Source organism: Emydura macquarii, unplaced genomic scaffold (genome assembly GCF_026122565.2).
Source record: "Emydura macquarii macquarii isolate MOO-44397 ecotype Brisbane River unplaced genomic scaffold, CSIRO-AGI_Emac_v2 contig_691, whole genome shotgun sequence".
NCBI lineage: Eukaryota > Metazoa > Chordata > Testudines > Chelidae > Emydura > Emydura macquarii.
The window spans coordinates 1112250-1129478 of record NW_027130828.1 but is presented as its reverse complement, the minus strand read 5'-3'; the positions used below and the strand labels follow the sequence as shown (position 1 = coordinate 1129478).

General features: G+C 51.7%; 1 protein-coding gene across 3 annotated transcripts in view; it reads left to right on the top strand.

The window, feature by feature from the left end:
• MVB12B (multivesicular body subunit 12B) overlaps nt 1–15231 on the top strand; it is a 100859-nt gene extending 85628 nt beyond the window's left edge. For 2 of the 3 annotated variants that reach the window (XM_067541667.1, XM_067541666.1), the window contains exons 9-10: nt 1200–1259; nt 9864–15231. In XM_067541667.1, the coding sequence (XP_067397768.1) occupies nt 1200–1259; nt 9864–9950 (147 nt within the window). In that variant the 3' untranslated portion in view covers nt 9951–15231. The remainder of the gene's footprint in view (nt 1–1199; nt 1260–9863) is intronic. The other variant, XM_067541670.1, reaches the window with a different exon arrangement.
• The last annotated feature ends 1998 nt before the right edge of the window (nt 15232–17229 follow it).

Genomic DNA, 17229 nt, shown 5'->3' with positions numbered 1-17229 from the left:
CCTCCGCTGGGGGCTGGGCAATAGAAAACGGCTAGACAAATGTTTTTAGTATTCATGTTTCCCTCTGGTTTGAGAGATTATCTGTGCCAACGTGTGTCAAATGCAGCAGCAAAGTGAGATTGTGTTTCCATGTACAGGATACTGCCGGCTAATTCTTGAAGTCAATTTAGTGCTGGTGAAAGGGTCTGCCTTGACAGCCCTGCCGATTCGATACAGGCAGTGACAGTGTAAGCTTCCCACGCTACCCTGCACTGAGGTTTCTGAACTCTGATCTGGGTCTGTTTCTGGGCAGGGGGATTACTCATGTCCCATTCCCTCCAGGATGTGTCTGCTGAGGTTGTCAGCAGGGGGTGCTGGTTAGTTCCTAATGTGGTGTTGTGTTTTATGGACACCCTCCACAGGAATGGATTCCATAGAGAGTCCCAAACAGTACTGAGCACTGCTAGTCCGGTGCTAATTTAAGACTGTAATCCAGAGCTGGAAAGCTCCACATCCCATTACCATTCCCCTAATCCATCCAACATCTCAAACAATATCTCCTTCAAAATCAATGTACAAGAAGCTATTACTGCAAACACAGAACTGGCTGCTGCGTCTTATTCTTCATGTCCTGCTTCTGGTGTTGCATCTTCTTTGTTTGGTTCTGTTTTGTGATTATAGAAACTCCAAATAAAACGTGATGTTTTTTGCAGCCACTGCTGTCTGCCAAGGGTCATTGGTGTGCTGTTAGTCCCTTCCCAGAAACCTGGAACCCCCTGCTCCTCGAAGAAATGCAGGGAGACATTAGGCCATGCTAATCCTTCCTTAGAATTCTTGTGGCACCATTGCCACAGTATGGTCAGTGCAGCCAGGCCTTTCCACAACCAAGGCCTCTTCTCCTGCTTATCTCACCCCAGCCATCTCAAATCCAGGGAGGGTTACAGAGTGTGGGCCAATGGCAGTCATTCTGTGGCAGGAAGACAGCAAAAGATTTACCTGTTTAAAATGAACCTGTCAAGAATGTTAGTTATAAGCAAGATTAGCAATCACTGCCCATGGGCCACCTTCTGCTTCTGTACTGGTGTGGTGTCCTGGGGAACACGGTTGTACACCGTTTTATAGGTGGTGCCGCTGACTCTCTGCAGCGATAGAGAATGTATCTGCTGAATTATTCTAAAAACTAAATGGGATGTTTCTGGGGGGGCGGTGTTTTTTTTCAGATGCAGCAGGTTGATCTCTTGGGCATCACAATCAAATCCCTAGCAGAAATCGAAAAGGAGGTAAGTGCCCGAGGGGATTCTGAGCAGAGGCATGGCGAATCTGTGCTTACTTAGCTGTGAGGTTCCCTCCCTTATGGAAAGAGTTTAGCTTGCTTTGTCGTGTCACTGCTGATGGATACAGTAAACATTAAGCTAAGCCAAATGGTAAGCTCAAAATCACAAACATCTTTTGTGATTTGTGCAGAAGAAGCTTTAAGCATTGAATCTAATGACGCAATCTGCACCCTCCATTTCATTTCAGATCTCTCTCTTTTTTAACCTTTCCTTCTCATTTATTAACAAGTACGTGTTTCCCCAAACGGCACTGTGGGGTGAGGTTGTCTGTTCCATTTCAGGAAGCAATTGAACTCAATTAAGCAGTGCCAGGTAAACTGCTTCATAACTTTTCAGTGTGATGGTGTATGTAACTTGTCACCAGGAACAAACAGGCTGAGAATTTGGAGAAGGTGAACCCTCCAGAAAAGAGAGAGGAGACAAGGCTCAAACCAGAGTACTGTCCGCCTCTGGCGTGGTGTAACTGCTCTTTACCTAAGGCAGCATCTTAGTGTGTGCGTGCACTGTACTGCGAGATGTTAAGCAGTCAGATACTGAGAGGCAGCTTCCCTTTGAGAGGAATAGTTGTCTTCAAGATGGAGCTGGTAGGACCGTGTTCCTTGGGGTCCCCTTTGTGTTCTCCGCTAGCCGGTTCCTGTACTGAAGGATGGCAGGAATGAAGGCACAGTAAATCAGTGTGGCACAGCAACATTTTGGAGCCTGTCCTAGCGAACGCAGAGACCCAGCCGGCTCCTCTCTCTGTCTTTGATGTGCAGTGTGTCATAACGATGGAAGGGGTGTTCCCTGCAGATGATGGGTGACTTTACACCAAAACACAGGGGTTTATTGCTCAAGTAGTTTTATGGGAAGTTAGAAAGTCTCATGTTTGTTTTCATAACAAGGAAGACTCTATTTATAAGCTAACAAATCTTTAGTTACAAGTTACTCAAGTTTAAGGTATGAGCATAGTACACAGATTGTGAATGTTTCCTTGCCCCGACACAGAGCAGGGTTATCAGCCAGGAGATCTGGCTGTGGAATATCTTAGAGTGTCCCATGTGTCATCTCCCCTGGGGAAACGTGTATCCGTGACAGGGCTGCTCAAATCCTAGAGTCTTGCTGTTCTGTACCATCTCAGTCACCTGCTCCTCCGGGGGCCCTTGCATGCAGATGGCAGGTGAGATAATAGGTTAATACATGTATTTTTGCCTTTCTTAGTGAGAAATGGCCGAGTGAGGTATAGTGTGGTTGAAGGGCTGGATTTCCCTGTTTGAGGGTGTAAGTGGGGTATCGCTGGTGCACAGGGCCTTGTGCACAGAGGTGAACTTTACCTGGGTGAAGAGCGGAACAGCATCTAATTGTGTATCACAAAGACCATTTAGGAAGGTCAGTTGGTACATGCAAGCCCTGACTAATGCCAGGTGCTGCTGTTCCACCAGACTGGGGCATGAACTGTCAGCATCTGTTGCTAGGATCAGCAGTGGGCAATAATGGTTGAGTTGGTAGGTTTTATCCATCTTGCTAGAATGGCGGATTAAGAAGTTAGTTTTCAACATCAGGATTTAAATGAAAGGGAGTCATCCATGCCTGCTGGAGCTGTCTGTACCTACACCCCCTTCTCCCATCACAGGCCGCATGTGTTTCAGAGTAATGAAAAGTTTAATTATGCAGCCCATATTCCTTGATGAAGCATCTTGTCTGCATACAAAGAGATGTGCATATCAATATTGTGAATTTCTGTGTAGCTTTATTTCCCTTGTAAGCAATAGTTCCATTACAGCAAACCTGCTGGATTTCCAGAAGCAGTAAGGGAGCGTTTTCTCTGGAGCTGCATGGCACGCGGCAATATTCCCAAAGAATTCCAGGAATGATTATTCATATCAGAGAGTGGAATTTGCCAGCTGTACCAGCCATTCTCCAGGCTGTGATAACAGCCGTCTCCTTTAAATTAACAAATAAAACTTGCAGCTCTTTGCGGGGAAAACAAGAGAAAACGGGGAAATGTTATTGTGGGAGCAGCTGGAGACTCCCACCAAGAGGAGGGTGCTGTGTTGTGCTGGGCATTGTAGAGACAGTGTAAACTAAACAGAAAAGAGAAACAAAGGGGGTGGGGTTCCGAGGTCCATGGCAAAGCCAGGGGTAGAATCCAGCTCTCCTAGCACCCAGGCTAGTGCCCTAGTCACTAGAGCACAATGCACTTTGGGGGGACATTTATAAATTCTGAAAAGACCCTGCTTGTTCCCCCCATCAGCTCCAGGAAGGGATTGTGTGTTTCTTTTTGCCATGCACTGTATGTGCCCCTGCAGAGCAAGAACTATGTACTAAGGTGTTTGTAACTTCATCCCCAGACGCGAAGGTCTCAGCAAGTTCAACGTCCTCTGTGCAGACGAGAGTGAGGCATACGGCCAGGGAAGAGGGCCTTGCGCCCCATTCAGGCCCAGAACAGCACAGACTGTAGAGAGCAATTTACCGGCCGGTTTAGCGTCGCCTTACACCTCCATTCTGTAGCATAGTTAACACGAAAACCTGACTGCTGGCCTCCCGGCCCTTTTCAGCACAGGCATTCGACAGAAGGCACCACTCAGTTTTAACTTAGAGCTTGGCTAAAAGTCTAGTGAGAGTCTAATTAGTAAAGTGAACATCCAATATTAATCATTCTCTTAACATTGACTAGGGAGCCAGTTAATTTAACCACTTAATTGCTAGAGGTTTTCATAGGCTGCTCTTTGCAAACATCTTGATGAAGAAGTTGTAAATCTACGAGAGTTTAAAATCTTAATTTTACACAGAAATATTTTCCCTTGTTTTCCTGTTAGTAGTCAATTCTCCAGAGTGTAGTCACATGAAATGTTCTTTAAATGAACATATTTACTAACTGGCATGATTTCAGTTTTTAAAACATTGGTTCCAGCAATTAGGCATTTTTTTCAGTTCCCAAATGACTAGAGAAATTCGTCTTGATTATAATTGCTCTTAGCCACGCATATCTAATTTGTGTCTTTTTAAGTGTTAATTAGTAAACAGTTTGAGCTGACATCTTTATGTGTTTGTGTGTTGAAAAATGAGGCGTATTGCTTATTTAGCTTGGGGCTGATGGTGCTGGCTGTGACATCACGACATTGGGGTACAATTAATGAAGACGTGTTTGCCAATTAAAAAGCTCTCGTGAAGATGACTTCTTGACACATCCTCCCTTGCACAGATTCCGTTTTAACATGTGAGCTGTGTGCCATAGATCACTTTCTTTTATACGGTGAATAAGGCAGAAGTTCCTTATGTTTTTGGCATCTAAATACCCATTTCTCAGTTGCCTCGGCAGCAAATATCCTGAGTCCTGTACTGCATGTTTTTTCCACTGCATTTTGCAAATGGTAACTTTGGAGAATAGCAGGTTTTCGCTGAGTAATTTGTGGTCGTGTAGCACCATCTAGTGATGTAACTGTATATTGCGGCTAGAAAATAACTGCTTGCAACTTCAGTGTCCGGATTGCAGAATTCCTGCTGGAAACGGAGCCCGTTGTGCTGGACACGATACGAAGGGAGAGACGAGACCAGCCCCGCTGGAGCCTGCCTGGTTCCTTGTTGTTATTTCAGTGATACAAAGGGCACCAGGTGCCATCCAGAAGAAAGGCCCCTGCCAGAAGAGCTGACAGTCCAGATGAGAAGAGCTCACGACCCAGGACCAGCCTCTGGGTGTGAGCAAGACAAAACCGTGTTGCCATGTGTGTGGCGCCAGGTGTCACGGAAGCAGGGTGACCTAGTGGGCAGAGCGCTGGACTGTGAGTCACGGGACCTGGGCTCTAATCCCAGTTTTGCTACTGGCCAGTCCCGTTCCCTTTCTGGGCCGGGCTGCCTGTCTTGTAACATTGGGATAATGACACTGCCCTCCTTGGAGCCGAGCTGCGAGATCCCCTGAGGGACGTGCTTTGTCAGAAGGAGATGGCGTGATGTTCTCAGCAGAGTTCTTCCTTGAAGTGGCCTCTTGGACGCTCGGCCAGGCCAAGTGACGTCAGCAGGAGCCGCCAGGGCCCGGGCGTTAGGTTTCTGGGGTACAAATAACACTGACCTGTCCACGACATCCCAGGGTGGATCCAGCCTCTCCCCTGACAAGCACACAAATTAGTAAAGCTGCCCCGGCCCTCCCGTCATGCTTGAGCAAAGGGAGAACGGAGTGACCCCCTGCATGCCCCTCGTGCCTCAGTAGCTGCCTCACCGGTGGAAGAGGGGCCCAGGGCCAGGGCTGGGCCTAGGCAGACATGGACCAGGGGGCCAGGCAGTTCTGTGCTATAGGGGAGCATGGATAGGACTGGGCAGTGTCTGCACACCCGAGACTCAGGACCACGTGAGGAATGAATTCGTTGCCGTTCCCCAGCACTGACTGGGCACATCACGCCTGCAGAACATTCTGCAAATCCTCATTAATCCTGCAAATGCCCCGGAGAGGCGCTGACAAATACCAGCCCCGTCTTATGGACAGGAGCCTGCGCCACACAGCGGCTACGTGGCAGAGGCCAGGCCACAGAGGAGTCGAATGGCAGAGCCGGGATCACAACTCAGTGTCTAGTTCCCAGTCCTGTGCTTGGGCCTCTAGCCCTGGGCTTAGCAACCCTCTCGCTTCCGGGGTTTCGGTTTGATTTTAACAAATCAGGTCCCCACCAGACGCTGCGTTCAGATTCCCAGCTGCCAAGGGAATCCTCCATCTCGGCGTGCAGGGCATGGCCCATTCTCCACGTTCGCCCTGCTGAGCTGAGCAGGCCTGGCTCTGCATAGGAGGGACCCGCCAGAGCCTGCGTTTCCACCCATTCTGTCGTGCGGGGAAGCCCGGGAAACGGGGGGCCTGGTCTGCCTTCAGAGCTGGGCTTCGCACAGCCAAGGCTGTGCACACTCAGACCTCTCCTGCCCAGGCTGCAGGCCTGCCCTGGCTAGTGGTGCTGCAGGGCGCCCCTACTTCTGTGCTGCGGCTGAGCGCTCTCCCATCCCCATGTGGGGGCCGACCTAACCCTGAGCCCAGCGAGGGCTGGCGAGCTCCTACGCTCTCCCAGGCTCATCCTCGCTCGGCTGCTCGCTCCTTGGCGGGGGGCGTTAATGGCTCCCCTCTCCCACAGCACAGGCCCCACTGATGCCCAGGAGACATCTCTAGACGGGGCAGGACACAGCCAGGCAGAGGAGGAGCCTTTGGAGCCAGGCCGTGTCCGTTGGGCATCAGGCCCTGTGTGTTTGCTGTGTCGGAGCCAGAGACCCCCTGCTCCGTCCCCTCCCCCATGCTAGGGACACCTGCCTTTCACAAATACGGCTGGAATGAGTCCGGGCCCATACGAATCCTCCCAGCCCCTTCGTCCCTTCGCAGCCTCCCAGCATCTCCGGCAGGGCCCCCACCCGGCAGTTTGCAGAGGGGGAGCTGTGGCTGAGCGCTGAGACAGTGGGTCACTGTCTGCTTTTCTGGCTGGTGGGTGACAGCCAAGAGGCAGAGCATGGTGTACCCCCGGCGCACTGACCAGGGGTGTCAGCAGGAGCTGGGGCAGTCCCCCAGCCTCATGCGCACCCAGCTTCACAAACCCGGGAACGCCCCCTGCCGGCCGGTGGGAAACGTTCCCGAGGAGCCCTGCCAACACGGCATGGAGGAAGCAGCCCTCCCTCCTGTAGCCCCATTCAGGCACAACATGCAAGGCCGGGCGGAGAGCGAAACCCGGGCATAGGTGCTTTTCTGAGTGGGGCCGTAGTTCGCGAACGACCCGCTCGTAGTAGGAGTGCGAGCGGCTCCCCTGCCTGACACAACGTGACGTGCGTACGGGGCTGTGACTCCACACAGCTTCCAGGAATAGCTGCTCCAATGGGCGCTTTAACTTGCTGCAAAGGGGTTTGGCCCTTTGGTGCTGGCTTCCCCCAGACACGCCAGTGAAGGAGCTGATTGGCTCGAGTGCATGACAGCCTACACTGACCGGTGATTTCTGTCCTGCTGGGGCCTGCGTGCCCAGGTGGTGGGGTCAGGGGCTGGCTGCGCTAGGTGCTGTACAGATGCGTAGTGGAGACAGTCCCTTTGGTGGGCTTCACACGGGAGGGACACTAATCCCTTTGGGGGCGAGTAGCCCAGTGTGCGCGCTGTCCTGCCACTGGGCGGGGCCACGCATGAGCGAGATGCAGACTGTGAACTAGCTGCAGAAAGTGCCTGGCAAATCCCCTGTGAGCCCAAACTGGCGGCACCGTGTGACCACAGAGGGCCTGAATCATTCTGCTTCCCAGCCGCTGTGGATTACTGCCGGGTGCTGCTGCAGCCGGACACTGGGAGGCGTGCTGTTTGTGGGTGTGGAGCATTAGCGCCTTTCCCAAGTGCAGCCCCTCTGTTGGGCCAGGCTGAGTCTCCTGCCCTCAGATACGCGTCCTGTCTGGCATGTGCACAGTGCTGCTCCATTCGCTGGGAGCGGTGCCCGTCTCGTTCTCCAGGCTCCATTGGCGGGACAGCATGTCCCACGCTGGTTCCACGTCCCCATTTTGCAGGGAGACCAGGGAGGCCTTCAATGAGTGGGTAAAAGCCACTTGAACTGTCAGACCCCAACTGCCACGTCAGTCTCTTCTACTCTGCTCCAAGGAAGTTGCTAGTCAGGGGGACTTGCTTTTGCTGGCGTGCTGGTGAAGTAGCTGTGCGCGTCATTCTGACAGGCCCACGTACTGAGCAGGGCCGAGGTTATTTTGCTGAGCAGCGATGGGTGGCAGACCAGTTCAAATTATTTAAATGATTCAATATTTCCGCCTTCAATGTATAATTCTTGGCAGAAGTAAAGGAACTGCTGAAGCTGTGACGCTAAAGTGCCCCTGGACAAAGGGGGCGTTTGCGCTGGGCTTGGAGGTCTTGTTTGGCTTCTTCACCAACTGCTTATTTCAGTTACTTTGGAGAAGAGTGTGTGAACTCGGGGAAAGGAGGCCAGTTCCTGGGTTCTAGTCTGAACTGCCACTGACGTGTGTGACCCACATCAGTGTGAGCTGCATTTTTCCCATTTGTACAACGGCATCACAACCTTCACGCCACGTAATGAATTGCAGTTCTCTTGTGGTCCTGGGCTGAGAGGTGCCGAGAATGTGCTGCATTGATCAGTATTTGAAGTGTCTGACCCACGATTTGCCACAAGATGGCAGTGATACCATGCGGTGCAGCTCTTCTCAGCGCAAACATCTGCGCAATCCTGGTCCAGCGCAGGGCATTTCCTCCGGATTCATGCTGGCTGGAAGGAGCTGGTGGCCAGAAGTTCATCGGGGGGATCCCAGCCAGACATGAATCCTCAGGAAAAGCCCAGGGCGGTGGCTGTTCTTGCTATTGGAAGATGGATTTCTGGCAGGGAAGCGCAGTGTCCTTTGGTCTGCGCAGGGAGGGCGTCTCTGGAAACACATGCCCTGGCCGTTCGCCAGCTGGCATGGCCGAATCCTGCTGACAGCCTGCTCCGTTTGCAGAGCGAGTCGCTGCACAGAAACGGCCTCTGCTGGAAGGGCCTCGGAGCTTACCTTAAAGAGCAGCTCTCGCTTGGTAGCGGGAGTTCTGCCGCCCTCTGGCCATCGGGGAAGGTGCCCAGCCAGGGATCCGTCTAGTTCTCACTGAAGTCAAGGGCAAAGCTGCTCCCGGGCTCCCACTGCAGGCTAGTCCATGTGTGCTGGCGTCGGGTGCGGTTTGATGCTCCATGTGGACACTCTTGTTCTGGTTTAAACCAGGTTTATTGCTGTTTATTTTAAATCGCTCAGGAGCCGATTTAAGCTAGGCCGAAAGAGGCCTCACTTAGGCTGAAATAAGAGTGTCTACTCAGGGGCTGGCACCAGTCTAACGAAACCCCTGTAATTAAACTGGGGCACGTTTGTCTACACGGGGGTGAGAGGAGAAATGCCGCTGTATGTGTCGGATAATATGGGCAGATTTATCTCCGCACAGGAGCTGCTTCCCCTGGACGAAGGCGCACTGCGTGCCATTGCTAGTGCTCCTGCTGGTCCCCTGGCCACACCAGCGTCACTCTGGAAGCGTGGCTGTGGGTTAGTGCTTGAAAACGCTAGCGAGGGTTTGTTCCCACTGCCTGGGGATCGCGTTTCACTGTGTTCAGTAGCGCAGGTCGGGACGATCGTTTTACCCTTTGAACAGAAGTGAGTTTTAAGAGGCAAAGCGAAAGAGGCAGCAGGGCTCAGGCCACACGCCCACTTCCCCCGGTGACTATCGTGTTGAACTGGCAGCAGAGAGCAGGGCCGCAGGTTTGAGGGGCTGGTTTGTACAAGGGCAGTGGAAGGGGCAGCCGGTGTGACACTGGGCTAGCAAGCCTCCCGGGGTGGCTTCCACTGGGCAGTGGGGCTGGGAGCAGGGTGGGGAGAGCTCCGTGCAATGCCTGGAGACAAGCGGCGCATGGCACTGCTCACCCGGGCGCCATGTGTCGCTCGGCAATGGCAGAGCAGGGCATGCTCCGTTTTACCTGCCCCTCTGCCGAGCGGTGGGTCTGAGGCCAGAGCTCGCCTGCTGCTCTGCGTGGCTGGTGCCAGGGAGCTGCCTCGCCTGCTGCCTGGCGTCGTCGTCACCCCTCTGTTGGTCTCTCTCTTGCTCCCTAGTACGACTACAGCTTCAGGACAGAGCAAAGTGCGGCTGCCAGGCTGCCCCCTAGCCCCGCTCGATGTCAGCAGATGCCGCAGTCCTGAGGAGCGACGGACGCTGTGGCACGTGCGCAGATACTACTGATGGGAGGCGAGCCCCTGGCGAGCGGTGCTACGGGAACCCTTCTCGGCAGAGGACACTTTCCTGACCACTTGCCTTCCTTCCCGCGCTGTCCCCTGATTGGTTTGTACCTGTTGTTTCTGAGGTTTGGACTGTGTAACCCTTGTTGCCAGGTGCCCTCGCCTGGTGGCCCTGCCGGAGCGATTCCTGATCACGAGTACCTTCGCTGGAGCTTGGCTGGTGGCGTCCTCGGTGCTCCCTGCGGCAGTGTGCGCACTGAAGGCTCGCGGTAACCGGGAGAGATTCCCAGCGATGAGCCCGCTAGGGCTAGAGCCTTTGGGAAACCAGGCGAAAGATACAGCCAATTAGCCAACAACTCCCAGAACGCACCAGCTTCCATTCGGAGCGGGATGACCTGCCCCAGCTGCTCTCTGGTTTGTGCATGGTCACAAACCACCAGGTCAGCAGCCCAGGGCCTTGCCAGCCATTTGATTAGTGAGCTGAGCCCTGAGTTACAGCAAACCCTTCGTGTGCTTTCCCCAGCTCAGGACTACACAACAGCTCGCCTGCGGCCAGGCTGCACCTCAGACCTTTTGCTATTATTTGCTATTGTTTTCAGCTCCCTGTAGCCAGGGTGGCTCGCTGGGTCCCACGTAGGGCTCTCTCCCAAGGTGCTGACAAAGTGGAGTCACTCAAAGAGCCCCGGGGTTTCCTAGGCCCTCTGTTTGGCACACAGGCTGCATGTAGAGTAGAGGACCATGGCAAATGTTGCGTAGCTCTCTCTGGCCTGGGTATGGATAGCAAACCAGCCAGGCCTCTGCAACTCCACCCTGGCTTCTCTCGCCCACCCGAAGGCTTTGCCTTGGCTCCTGCCAATAAAGTGGGCATTGGAACCTGCCAGTTACTTTGGCAGTTTTCAAACATTTGCCACTGCGAGCTGCTAAAATGGGAGGTTTGTGCACCCTGTCCCTGGCCATTGCTGCACTCCGGGAGAGGCGTGCTAGCTCCTGACAGCAGCAGAGCAGGCTGAAAGAGCTCCACTGGCCAAGTGTGTGATACCTTAGACCCCGGCCTCAGCATGCTTATGATTGGTGTCCCTGGATTGCTCCTGAGTCCAATGTATGTGTTGGTGAAGTCTGTTGCTATAAGAAGTTATTTAGAAGCATTCATTGAGCTGTGTGCTGCTGTTCGGGTCTGCCGTAGAGCAACGCCACGTTATGGCAGTGAAAGTGTTAAAGTGTGCAACTTTTGGTATTGTCAGAGATGATTGTCTGATTAACATGCAATTGCCAGGGGACAATACTGGTATTGTAGCTCTCGGGTTGGGTCATTTGGATGCACTGACCCACTTTGCACTGCTTTTGACTCTTCCTGAGTTCTCTAGTCTAGCAGAGTGTGGACTAATCGTAGGTTTTGTACTGTCAGTTAGTGGAGTTCTTATCTGTACATATGTAACTTCGTTCTTCTCCAACGATCCATTTCTGGTTTGAAAGCACTGTACCGCATTGCTGGAAGAGAGTAAGTGCAAAACACCATGACTTTCTGGGTAGAACCCGATTCCAGTTCCCTGCTTTGACCTCTAGATGAGTCCCTGTTTTACTAACAGCCTCCTAACGCCCCGCTCTGTTGTTTGGAAGAATGGGCGTAGATGGTTATAAAAGGGGCAGGTCCAAGCACAAGAACAAAGGCATCAGCGAGTGGGGGCCAGGGTGACTCCCAGAAGGTGCTCCTTTCTTTTGGGGTTCCAAAGTTCTCATTTTCTGCTGCAGGAAAGCAAAGCCAGCCCTTCCTGCCAAGCTTCACACAGGTGAGATTGATGATGCCGACATCAGCAAATGAACACATCATGAACACTGACCAGCACAGTCAGCCTGGCCATCCTGCTCAGGGGCACTTGAAGTTCAAATTCACTCTGAAGCGCAGTAGTTTGTCCAGCCCATCCAGCTCCTGTATTTCCGTCCTTTCCGCTGTCTGTATTGTGTCCTGCCGTTCATTGTAGCATTCGTTGGTAGCTCCTTCCTTGGCTGAGGGCAGCTTTGTGGACAGAATAACTGGTAGGTCGAGGTTTTCTGCAACATTCGGCATAGCTTGAGGATGATAGTTAGTGTTCCAGAGAGTTGGATGAAGCTCAGGTACCCCTCTTCTAAATCAAAGCTAAGCCAGGATCTGTGGTATCAAACGCCAGTCGATACTTAGGACCATGGAGCATTTCCTTGGCACCCTGAGGAATTTCTGTCATAGGCAGTGGCATTAGATTCAGCAGACTGAGCTGTGGAAACCACGCAGCTTCCGTGCAGCTGAAAGTTAAACAGGTCTGTAGCGGTGACCCCTTCTTTGCGCGAGTAGCTGAAACGCATCAGTAGCTCTTCGCACTCAGAACCGAGCTGGAGTCGATGCTATAAGCGTCTTTTTTCTCGTAACCTGTGGTGCGACAATACGTGCGGCTTCTCCTGAGTGACACGCAGCACTGGATCGCTCCAGACATAGACGGGGTGTCTAAGTGGGACAAAGATCTGTACAACGTAGGCTTCCTGCTCCCCTCCCTCTCACAGCCCTTCCGGAGCTGTTTCGGGAATGCATCTGCAAATCAATGCTAAAAATAAACGTTTGTCCTTCACACTTGTGCTTCTCTGCCGCTTGCCTAGTGATACAGCAGCAGATTTGCTGTGCATAGGCTTGGACAGCACAACTGCAGACCTGCACATGTGTGTACGGCAAATGAGGGGGTTGGGTCAGGATCTGGATGATGGTCAGAACCGCTCACGCATTCTCAAGCCTGTTGACTCTCATGCTGGAATGGGTGTGAGTGTTTCCTTCGACGAGGGCTCGGAGTGCAGTGAGAGCAATGACCCTAACTCACAGTGCTGCTTTGCGTTGTAAGCGGATTGGCACTGGTGCGAAGTGATACCGTGCTTTCCCTCGCTACCTCTGCAGACCTGAGCCCTGTAAACATCACATCAGTATTTTAGTAGGCAGGTTTTGATTACCAAACAGTAAATTTCCTGTTCAAAATAACTCCGTGCAGGGCTGGCCCTGCTCCCTGGTGGTTAGGGCACTTCACTGGCACGTCAAGGAGCTGCTATGGGTTTCCCATCACGTGTCTCACTCCCCACTCCAGGGTGAGTGCGGCAGCATCGACTCACACTGCCCCATCATCTGCACTGAGCCCTGAGTTAGGAGTGTCTGCGGAGCAATCCCAGCCAGGCCTCTTTGACAGAAGGGGTGGGGGTAGGGGTGGTGTAAAACAGCAGGGGTGGTTCCTCCTCGCTGTAACAAATGTGTCGGGCCACCCCACGTCTATCCCAGACCAAACAAAGGAGCGTGAAGCTTCCATTCGGAAGAAGAAATTAATTTGCCAGGTAGTCACGAAATCTGACCCTGCTGCTGATAGGGTGCTGGGAACGTGGGGTTTTGCTCACAGTCAAATGCATTTTTGGATTATGAGTTATTGTCCGTGATGCTCTGCCCCGGGATTTCCCAGGGTGATGTTCCCGCAGCAAAGGGCAGAACTTCAGGTAACGTGTTCTGCCAACTCCTGAGCCGAGCAGGGGACTAGACGGGGAAATCCCGGCTAGTTGTACTAGCGAGGAAGGGTTTAGTCCCAGAGTCATGTGGCCTGGGTGGGGTTAATTAGCCGCTACCTTCCCTCATCACATAGCCATAGTCCTTTGGGATTAGACTGCTTCGTCCCTGCCAGGAGTTGGTTCTGCGCAGGTTCTTCGCAGACCCTGCTGTGGTAGCTAGAGATCAGTATTCGTGAGATGGGATTATTTGGGTTTTTCACCAGTCTCCTGAATTCGTGAGATGGGATTATTTGGGTTTTTCACCAGTCTCCTGATTTCTCAGATCCAAACCTGTCAAAGGCAGAAGAGCCTGAGCTGGTCACCCTGGAATTGGGCCGTAGGCTGGTTGTGTGGGCCTTGGAGATCCCATCACCCTCCTCACCCCGTATCTCCAAAGGGCGTGTAGCCTGAGGGAGGGGGGGTGGGGTGGGGTGGCACCTCCGCCCCCAGTGCTGGCAAATGCCATTGCTCAGCTGCTCTCCTCCAAGCAACCCGTGTCTCCCTCCGCCCCATACTCCCCTCACCTCACCTTTGCTCCCAGGTCTCTCCCGGCCTCGGCAGCCTTACGCTCCATTTCTTGTGAGTTAAATTGCCGTATGATTGCTTAGGGATCTGGATGTGGCTGAGGATCCAGCGGAAGGGGAGCTGCGACCCGTTTTGTCCATCCCCAAGGTCTGATCATCTCCGTGCTGGGGAGAGTGTCTCAGCAGCATTCAGCTGCAATGATTTTTTTTATAACCTCAAAGCCATAGTGAAATCTAAAGGAACTGGATTGTACTGGATTGTGGTTCCTTTCCTCCCAAGGGCTGAGGGCAAACGACTGCATAAGGCGGCTGCTGCCTGCACTAGGCTTTACCCCTTTTTTAAAAAAAACTGTGCAGCTGCCATGGGTGAGAGGAGCTTTATTGGTGGATTCTCGTCCCGTGGAGCTGAGCAGGAAAACTCCCGCTCTCCACTGGGTGAGGATGGCCTTGTCCCTGACACTGACTCCTCCAAATGTAGGGTCCCCATTGTGAGTTTCACATCATGCATCTAGGGAGAATCTACCCTGTGCTGAGGGCCAGCAGTAGCCTACGTGTCCTCAAAATAGCCGAAGTGGGACGTAAGTGGTGCCTAGGTGTTCTCTGGGTCCTCTGCACAGGGATGAATTCTGCCCATCAGAAAGGGTGTGTTCATATCGTGGCATTAAATATTACCTCAGCCTTTCAGCCTTGAAGAGCTCATGTAAGGTAGAACGTTCTCTGCAGCAATGAAGAGAGAGGATAACGGGACACACTTCAACACTGGTTATTCCAGGTCTGACGTGATTGTCGATAGGGGAAGTGACCTTCTGCTCACTAAAAAGCTCAGTGTGGTGCTGTTCAAATTTGTGTGTTCATTTGAGACAGGAAAACCAAACTGGTTGAATATTCTGGGTTGTTTATTGTGAAATGAGTTCCTAACAGCAACAATTGTAACAGTCATGTCATAAATATGGAAAAGAAAAACCTTCTCTGCAGTTGTGAAATGTTTTTAAGATGCTATGCATTTTTGTTTGGCTATTGAAAGTGAATTTACTGTGCATTAATCTGATGAATGTTACGCTTTGTTATATTTATTTTAGATGACCCTCCTGTATTTTACAAAGGGAAGTTCCATTGTGCGATAACTTAGTCGGTATTCTTAATATAATTTGTTAAATAAAAGTTGGTTTTAACCGGTTCACTCTCCCTGATTGTTTTTTTTTTTTAAATATGAAGTTTAGGAAACTAAAAACACCCTTAGGAATAGAGGTCTGTGTGCCACAACTCTGACCTGGAAGAACCAACCTCAAGAGTGAGTAGAGGTCATCAAGCTGCATGAAGATGCAGTGGTCAGTCTGCTGCGGAGGTAGGACACTGAGAACCAATGGTGATGGTGGTTTCAGTGATGAGCTCATCTAAGCCCATCTGAACTAAGCTGAGCCTCATTCCCACTGCAAACAGCTGTCAGGTAGTAAAGACTAGGTCACAAAGGATTGGGTGCGTTTGGGCCAGTGTCCTAAAAGTGAGAGGCTCCTGGTGCTACGGCTGCTGGCAGTTGGCCTCTTCTGACGATCAAGGTGGACAGGTTACAACAATCCCCTTCTCCGCCTCCACCCCGTCAGGCGGGTCGCTCTTCACATCAGAGTCCAGACCTGATTGCTCTGAAGACAGTTCAGAGAAACTAAGAGTAGTAGTAAAGTGAACGGACACGTATTCTGAACTGAACAACTGTGTAAATTCCTTGGCAAGTCTCCCTGGAGTAGCCTTTATCGTTCTGACGAGATGAGAAGGTGGGTCGATAAAGGTAGGAGGGTTGATGTAAAACACTTTGGTGAGGCACCATGCAACATTTTGATAAACCCGAACAATACAAAATCAACACGACACATTAGCAGTGGGTGAACCCCAGGGCTAAGAGATCTCAGCGTGTGTTATTGTAGAAAGGAAATCCTCACTGAGCAGGTATTTCCAGTGGCGTTCAGCAGGGATGAGTTCCTGGCCTTGCGCTGTTTATTTTTTATCCATAACCTGAAAGAAAAGATGAACTCATTTCTGATAACATTTGCAGTTGTCACAAAGATTCAGGGAGTGATAAATAATGATGAGGGCAGGTCACTGACAGAGCAAGCTGGTTCGCTTGGTTAGGTGAGCACAATCAAACGTTATGCGTTTCAGTACGGTCAAATGTAAGGTCATACACGTAGGAACAAAGAGTATAGACCATTAGACCATACCTCCAGGAGGGGGCTCTATCCTGGGAAGGAGTGATTCTGTCACTGTCCTAAATTGGTTGAATGGGATGTTGTCTGCCGTGAGTCACAGCTGAACGGAGACCAAGTGCGCTCTCAAGGGTAACTGTGCCGGTGGAGGTGCTTTCTTTTGAGTAAGGCTTGCAGTGAAGATCCTGACCACTTGGTTACTATAGAGGGTATGGGGAGTACGGGAAGGGTACACTTTACCGGGGCCCAGAGGACCTGGGGGGGTCTGGCCCAGGCTGCAACCCCCATTACCATGAGATAAAAATGGAGGCTAAATTGTAGCTCATGTCTGAGGATATTTATAGAAACTTATTTCCCTGTATCTATGTATCTATTGTCCAGATCGTGTGAGATTTGCTGGCGCCAGTCAGAAGCAGTGTTTGAGCAGTCTCAAGCGACACTGTGAAGAGTGAGTAGCTGGGCCTGCTGGCCCAGCCCAGGCCAATCTCTAGAATAGCGAGTGTGTGCTTGTGCAGTTAAACTAGGACTTGTCGTTTGAGACTGAAAGACAGAGAGAGATTTGTGCTCCTCTCTGTGACATGGTCTATCATAGCAAGACCAAGAACTACCAGGCCCAGAGTTCCCTGTGCACAGGGAGGAGGGAGGGACAGCTGGTGTGAGGAGCAAAGCAAAGCACCATCAGACAGTGGGAGCCAGTGCTGCTGCTGCTGCTGCTCCTGGCAGGATTTGCAGGCCCAAAATATATGTGAGTAAGTGTCTAATTCACTCCCAGTCACGCACACACCCCACACCGCCATGTCTGGTGGTGGCTATAAATACAAATCAGGCAGCAGAAACGTAAGGAGGTAAAAGAAAGGGAACTAAAAGAAGCTAAAGGACACCAATCTATCCTCCAGGTTTTCAAATCTGACAAGGCATTTCTGCAGTCAGGCAATATACGAACTAAGGAAGCAGATGAACAAAATCTAGATGAAAATG